This window comes from Bison bison, unplaced genomic scaffold (assembly GCF_000754665.1).
Source record: "Bison bison bison isolate TAMUID 2011002044 unplaced genomic scaffold, Bison_UMD1.0 scf7180017845999, whole genome shotgun sequence".
NCBI classification, from domain to species: domain Eukaryota; kingdom Metazoa; phylum Chordata; class Mammalia; order Artiodactyla; family Bovidae; genus Bison; species Bison bison.
In genome coordinates, this window is record NW_011476572.1 from 207 (window position 1) to 7,711 (window position 7,505).

A 7,505-nucleotide genomic window follows, 5' to 3' on the forward strand; every position below is an offset into this window, starting at 1 on the left:
CTCCAAAATCACTGCAGATGGTGATTGCAGTCATGAAATTAAAAGAAGCATGCTTCTTGGAAGGAAAGATATGATGAACCTGGACAGCATATTAAAAAGTAGAGATGTTACTTTGTCAACAGAGGTCCATCTAGTCAAGGCTATGGTTTTTCCAGTGGTCATGTATGGATGTGAGAGCTGGACTATAAAGAAAGCTGAGCACTGAAGTATTGATGCTTTTGAACTGTGGTGTTGGAGAAGACTCTTGAGAGTCCCTTGGACTACAGGGAGATCCAACCAGTCCATCTTAAAGAGATCAGTCCTGGGTGTTCATTGAAGGGACTGATGCTGAAGCTGAAACTCCAATATTTTGGTTACCTGATGGGAAAAGCTGACTCATTTAAAAAGACCCTGATCCTGGGAAAGATTGAGGGCAGGAGGAGAAGGGGACAACAGAGGATGAGATGGCTGGATGGCATCACCAACTCAATGGACATTAGTTTGGGTGGACTCTGGGAGTTGGTGATGGACAGGGAGGCCTGGCATTCTGCAGTTCATGGGGTTGCAAAGAGTTGGACATGACTGAGTGAACTGAACTGAACTGATGACCCAGTAACTATCGTAAATAATTAATTTCAGTTTACAAAATCCCTTTTTCTCTCATTTCTTTCAAACAAGGGTCTTCCCTTGTGGCTCAGACAATAAGGAATCTGCCTGAAATGCAGATTCCAGATTCCATCCTTGGTTGGGAAGATCCCCTGTAAATGGCAACATACTCCAGTAGTCTTGCCTTGATCATCCCATGGACAGAGGAGGCTGGTGGGCTACAGTCTATGGGGTCACAAAAGAGTCAGACTTTACCAAGCAACCAAACATAAAACGGTAAAAAATTCAAGAAGTTCACCTTGATAATATTTAATAAATAAAACATTGTTACAAATTTAATGAAATAAAAATGTGAATGTATTTGTTAAATTTTAATACAATGTAAACAAAAATATTTTATGTGGAAAAATGAATATGAGGAGACAAAAGAATAAATATAACAAAATAAATAAACAAACAATACAATCAGGGCAGTCTTCACTTCAGGACTGATGCACCTGCAGCGAAAAAATTTTATATATATTCATTTGCTACTGACAAAGTATTGGCTGAAGTAATTCAATAAATTTTGTGGCTAAAGCAGAAATCAGAGTCTTCTGAAATGGCCGCAAATGAGTGTGCAAAGATGATGAGGCATCTCAGTCAGTGAGAGTCATGTCAAGGTGAGTTCAGGTCTCCATCCATCATTCTTAACCTTTCTTGCAAGTTGGTTGATGAAGACAAGGATCTCATGATTTCCAGTCTGACGATTTCCCAGGCACAGTCGCTGTATTCCTTCTCTTTCAGGTAGACATGGATGCCCTGGAAGTACCTCTTCATGGCCAGTGTGGGGCCCATCCTTCCCAGGGCAGAGTCTTCCTCTCCCATCACCTGCCCCAGGCAGGCGTGCAGGTCGTCCAGCTGCTGATGGAGTCCAGTGCGGAGCTGCTCCAGGAGGGTGGTGTCCCAGGCAGCAGAGAAGCGCTCTGTGTGGAAGAGGTTGAAGGTCTGCTGGAGCATCTCGTGGAGCACAGAGATGGCCTGGGGCTCCTGGAGCTGGCTGCCCTCCACCATCTCCTGGGGGAAAGCGAAGTGTTTTCTGTCCTGCAGACAGAAGCGAGGGGAGAGTCTCCTCATTTGGCCCAGGAACCCGAGGTTCTGCCTGCCAACCAGCACGTGGTTCTGAGACAGGTCACAGCCCAGGGATCCTCCAGAGCTGTAGCTGACCAGCACCAGGGCCATCAGCAGAGAGAGCACAAAGGCCATGGAGAAGATGAGGCTGCTGCTGGGCTGGCTGAGATGGCGTCTGGTGGAACCTTGAGGTAGGTTCTCTGATGCCATGCTTTCTAAGCAAGGCCATTAAATAGAGAACACAGCAATTTTCATTTTCTAGTCATTTCTATACACTTTTACTTCCTTTTTTGATTTTCATGTATTTATTCTGAATATGGTCAAAGAAATTGTCATCAGTCTAAACTCTTAATTTTATCTATTTCCCAATAACTTCAAATGTACCCATCCAAATGGATATTTATCAATCAAATGAGAAAGGTCTTTGTCTTACATCAGAAATGATGTAGGTTTCTTAGTACAAACATTATGACTCTTTCTCTTTCATATGTAAATGTAGCTCTTCTCTGTTCCATGAACAGATCTTTGGCCCTGATCCTAGGCTCAATTTCTGTTTCTTACTTTACTTAGGAAGGCAGGCTCTGTATTTATCAGGGATTTACCACGTCACTCTCGCAAAGAAACTGTTTGAAACAAAGGATGGGTTTTCTTGAGTGTTTGATTTAGAGAAGAGGCTGATTATTGTGAGTCCATGAGCTCCTCCCATGTTTCTTTTCCTTCTAGAACACGTTCCTGCAGGTCCATGTGGTTGTGCTTCAGGGAACCACGAAGGCAGGACTATTACAGACATCACACTTGCTTTCACCATTTTTGTACTGGAGACCTATTGTCTATTGCTGGCCCGGCCATTACCCCTACCAATTCTGGTTCTTCTCAGATAATATGGGTGGGGAGACTCTAATTCCAGGATAATTGTATTTCCCCAGCAGCACCTCACTCACATGGGAGAGATCACATGGAGCCACCCCCTGTCCTCTGGAGTGACAGAGTCCCCTTGCTCACCTGCTGGGCTCCCTCCCTTAGGGCAGGCTCACCACATCCGGAGGACTCAAAGATCTCCTTTCTGTGGAGGGCTCATTTACTTGTGAAAATAAATCGTCTTCCTGAACCATCACCTCTCACCTGCAGTGTTTGTGTGAAGGACCCTAGTTCTCAGTGGTGACCTCCTCTTCTCTGACCCGTTTCCCCACGTGTCCAAAGTGTCAGCAAAGCTCAGTCCTTGAGAGCAAAAGTGCGTTTGTGCAAGTTGGTGGAGGAATTTCCAACTGCAGTTATTTTGCTTTTAGTAGATAAATAATATCTACCCTGCTAAGTATAGTTTTTATTATTCAACTCTTTTACTTAAACTGTTTGACGCTTGTTCTGCTCAAACTTTCTGAGCTGGAGGATGGAGATTCAGTATTGGTGTTGTCTCTTGTTGGAAGCTTATGTCACAGAATCTAGTGAGTTACAGTTGTTCATTCAGGCAGTTGATTCCACCAGGCATCTCTGTTCCTCTGTCTCTGTTCCTCTGAAAATGCAGGGCAGTGAGACTCAGCCTACTAGATCAGGAGAAATAGTCTTCCTTCCTTGAGTGTAATTTTTCATTTAAACTTTTTATATTCACTTAGTGACTTCTTTTGGGTAGGCTCTGGGAGTTGGCAGGAGAAGGCAATGGCACCCCACTCCAGTACTCTTGCCTGGAAAATCCCATGGACGGCGGAGCCTGGAAGGCTGCAGGCCATGGGGTCGCTGAGGGTCGGACACGACTGAGTGAATTCACATTCACATTTCACTTTCATGCATTGGAGAAGGAAATGGCAACCCACTCCAGTGTTCTTGCCTAGAGAATCCCAGGGACAGGGGCGCCTGGTGGGCTGGCTGCCGTCTCTGGGGTCGCACAGAGTCAGACACGACTGAAGCGACTTAGCAGCAGCTGTGAGTTGGTGGTGGACAGGGAGGCCTGGTGTGCTGCAGTTCATGGGGCTGCAAAGAGTCGGACACGTCTAAGTGACTAAACTGAACTGAACTGACTGAGTTATTGGGCAAGATTTGTCTCATTGCTCCTGTTGTGGTTGCAATTCATGATGACGTAAGAACAACAAAGGGAAGTAAAGAAAGCCAGAGGGGCTGTATCTCTATCACTTTCAAGACGTCAGATTTTTTTGTTTCTCTTTGCAACTTTTCTAGAAAGTAAAAGTGCACAGTTTTTTTTTTGTGGGCAACAAGAAAACAAGAGTAAGTCTCAATGTCATGAATATGAAAGAAGAGAAGTGGTTTTCCCCTGACCCAGCATGCATTGGAGAAGGAAATGGCAACCCACTCCAGTGTTCTTGCCTGGAGAATCCCAGGAATGGGGGAGCCTGGTAGGCTGCCGTCTATGGGGTCGCACAGAGTCGGACAGGACTGAAGCGACTTAGCAGCAGCAGCAGCAGCAGCGGTGACATATTCTGAGTTAGCAAACTGCAGTGCAGCACAGCTGGGGACAAGTCTGAGGCAGAGGGAAACGATGAGGCCAGTGTGAACAACAGAAAGGCTGGGACAGGGCTGCTTCTTACCGAAGCTCAAAGGACAAGTCCTTAATCGGTTGACTGCTGTCAGCTTTGTAAGACCAGCCTCCTAATTTTTCTTTTCTTTAATCAACATTTGGTCAGTATAAGGGGAGAAGGAAGAAGTCATACTCACCAGCTCACAAGAGACAGACAATCAGAGCCCCAGTTGCTTGAACACTAATCCTCTCTGGCAGGGTCGACAAAACCAGCCTTGCTGAGCATCTGCGTAGGTGATAAATCCACTTGGGCAAAGAGAATATGCTTTGAAACAACTAGAATGAAAGGGAAGTAAATGATTCCAAAAGATCCTGATATTAGTCTAGCTAATAGTAGTTATGACATTAAAAATAATAACTGAATTTTGTTGATTACTAATCCTAATGATCTCCCTAATATTCCAGCTCTTGATACTATCACACTGATGGGTTGGGTTTCTGTGGGCTTTTAAAGACTTTTTAAAATATTTATTTCATGTGTTTATTTGGCTGAGGCATGTCTTAGTCGATGTATGCTGGATCTTGGATCTTGGTTGCTTCGTGCAGGATCTTTACTTAAGCCATGGGAAGTCTTGCTTGCCATGCAGAACCTAGTTTCCTGACCAGAGATCCAGCTCAGGCTCCCTGCTTTGGGAGCATGGAGTCCTGGCCCCTGGAGCACCAGGGAAGTCAAGGGGTAGGGTTTCAATATATGAATTTGGAGAACACACACACATTCAGTCCGTAACACGGTAGTAAGAGATACCAAGGTATTGTGTTTATGGCAAGGATTCATTAGGATCTATTTCATTCTTGATATTATTGAGGAATAAGAACACATTCCCTGATGCTGCCCTCACTTCTCATGGCACATCCATCCTGAATTGATTACTAATTAAATGTTACAAGACTACTGTGGACATGATTACCAAGGACCTGCCAGACAAATTCCACAGACTATCAGTGTTTATCAAAAATGACAGTGACAACAACTACAAATTCCTTAGCCTTTGTGAGGGACTCATGCAATCCTTCCAACGTAGTTGAAACTGAGTTAATATCTTTGCTTTGAAGAGCCTCCTGCTAAGACTTTATTTGAATAAAATAATCTAACAATTAAATGGCAAATCCAGTTTTCAAAACCTAGTGTGTCAGATTCCACACTGCTGATGTAGACTGTCACACCTGCGCACACCGCATGTGCTGAGCCCTCACTTAATTTCCTGTTTTATTTGTAACACGAGATGCACCCTTGTGTTTCATACCTCGATGCTACAAACCTCTTGTTTCCATCAGTTCACATCTACCTCCAATTCTAGATAAGCTGATCGATTTACAACATGTCTGATTATTTTGTATAAGAAGCAAAATGCAATTATCAACTGGTAGTTCTTACTGAAAGTCTAAATGTGATTGACAAAATTAATAATTCTAATAATTATAAAATAATCATATTTAACTGTCCAAGATGATTCATTTAGATTGTTCAATGAATCCTCACCATAAATTGGAGATACATGATGGACAAGATCCTTATGAGTTATGACCCCAGCAGGAGATTGGATTACAAACATTTCAGTGAATCCTCTGTAGAAAACACCAAGCTGATGGCTTTGTGAATGTAAGTAAAAAAACTACTTAAATCTTTTGAGAGGGTAACAGACAGGAAGGCCAGGGGTCTCCAAACAGAGAAAACAGGCTGCAAGTGTCAGACACTTTCTTTCTCTCTCTTCAGTGGCAGGAGGAAACAAACTGGTGTTAGATTTGTTCCCCTTCCCCATACACATTTAGAAAGAGGTTTCTCTTAAACTTCTGTGTGGCCATAATGACACCTGGTTCCACCTGAACTGAACTTTTCCCAAACCTTGAGCTAACCAATGCATTTTTCTAATGGAAATGTTTGTCTTAAGCTGATAATGTACTGTGTATTTACTCTAGACTCTGTGTTCAAGTCAGTTCCACCTAAAGGCTCAGAACCGACTTGACAAACCAGTATGTTACACTCATACAGTGTTCTCCTAATCTGTGTTAATGATACTGTATATTTGTTTGGAAATCTGCCTTTCTTCAAGATTCATGTCAATCGTTTTATGGCCAGGGATGACTCATCTGGTGCCAGTGTTATCTCATGCATGTTGTGGGTGAGGGGCCTGGTGCCATTCTCTGAGTTTTGAGACATTTCCTTTCTCTAATTAGCAGAATGCTAGTAGCTAGTAGCTATATAGGAGAAGGCAATGGCACCCCACTCCAGTACTCTTCCCTGGAAAATCAAATGGACGGAGGAGCCTGGTAGGCTGCAGTTCATGGGGTTGCTAAGAGTCAGACACGACTGAGTAACTTCACTTTGACTTTTCACTTTTCTGCATTGGAGGCAACCCACTCCAGTGTTCTTGCCTGGAGAATCCCAGGGACCGGGGAGCCTGGTGGGCTGCCATCTCTGGGGTTGCACAGAGTCAGACACGACTGAAGCGACTTAACAGTAGCAGCAGCAGCAGCAGTAGCTATATAACATCTGGCTGAAGACTAGCACAGGGCAGTCTTTCTGCCCTCTTCTGATATCTATGTCAGAAGCTTTCTCTATCTCTTTTATACTTTAATAAAACTTTATTACACAAAAGTTCTGAGCGATCAAGCCTCGTCACTGGCCCTGGATTGAATTCTTCTTCTTGGAGGCCAAGAATCCTGGTGTCTTTCGTGGTTCAGCAACAAACTTTTGCTTCCAAATTATATGAATTTGGGAAATGACAGAATAGAAGACGACCTAAGCTAACCGGTCAAATGTGAGGGATGGAGCAGAGCCTCCCCATTGCCATCAGCAGGGAGACCAGGAGTTCAGAAATTCAGCCCTTCACCTGGGCCCCTGTGAAACAGTTCAGGTCCTGCACTAGTAATCTCCTGAGCCCTCCAAACTCCTTTTGCTGCGCCCCAGCGGCCGGGAGGGGGCGCCCGATGTCTCAGTAACTGACAGACCGGCACCGCCCACCCAGCGGGACCCGCCTCCAGGTACAGCGCTGCCAGCTGGGGCATCAGATCCACGGGGACAACTCGCGGGTCGCCGTGGGCAGGAGCCGCGACAGGAGCGAGGCGTCGCCGGGGCCCAGGGAGAGATAGGGGCCGCGGGAACAGAGAGGAAACTTCCTTTTCGGGCCCCACTGCCCATGCGATCTTTGCCGCGTCGCTCAGAGCCTTTGATTTCTGCACCTCCAAATTCTAGATAAGCTACCATTGTGTCCATCCTCCCCTTCCTGGGAGAAGATTTTAGCCAGAGCGGTTCCACCGATGCCCTTTTATGCCGCGATTGACG

General features: G+C 44.9%; 1 protein-coding gene across 1 annotated transcript; it reads right to left on the minus strand.

Moving 5' to 3' along the window:
• Positions 1-1,242: 1,242 nt before the first annotated feature.
• Positions 1,243-1,830, minus strand: LOC104987340 (interferon omega-1-like). Its single transcript, XM_010838201.1, has one exon. The coding sequence runs from the start codon at positions 1,828-1,830 to the stop codon at positions 1,243-1,245; it is 588 nt and encodes a 195-aa protein (XP_010836503.1).
• Between the last annotated feature and the right edge of the window lie 5,675 nt (positions 1,831-7,505).

Coding starts and splice junctions, on each gene's coding strand:
- LOC104987340 (XM_010838201.1), bottom strand. CDS start 1,830: ATGGCCTTTGTGCTCTCTCTGCTGATGGCCCTGGTGCTGGTCAGCTAC.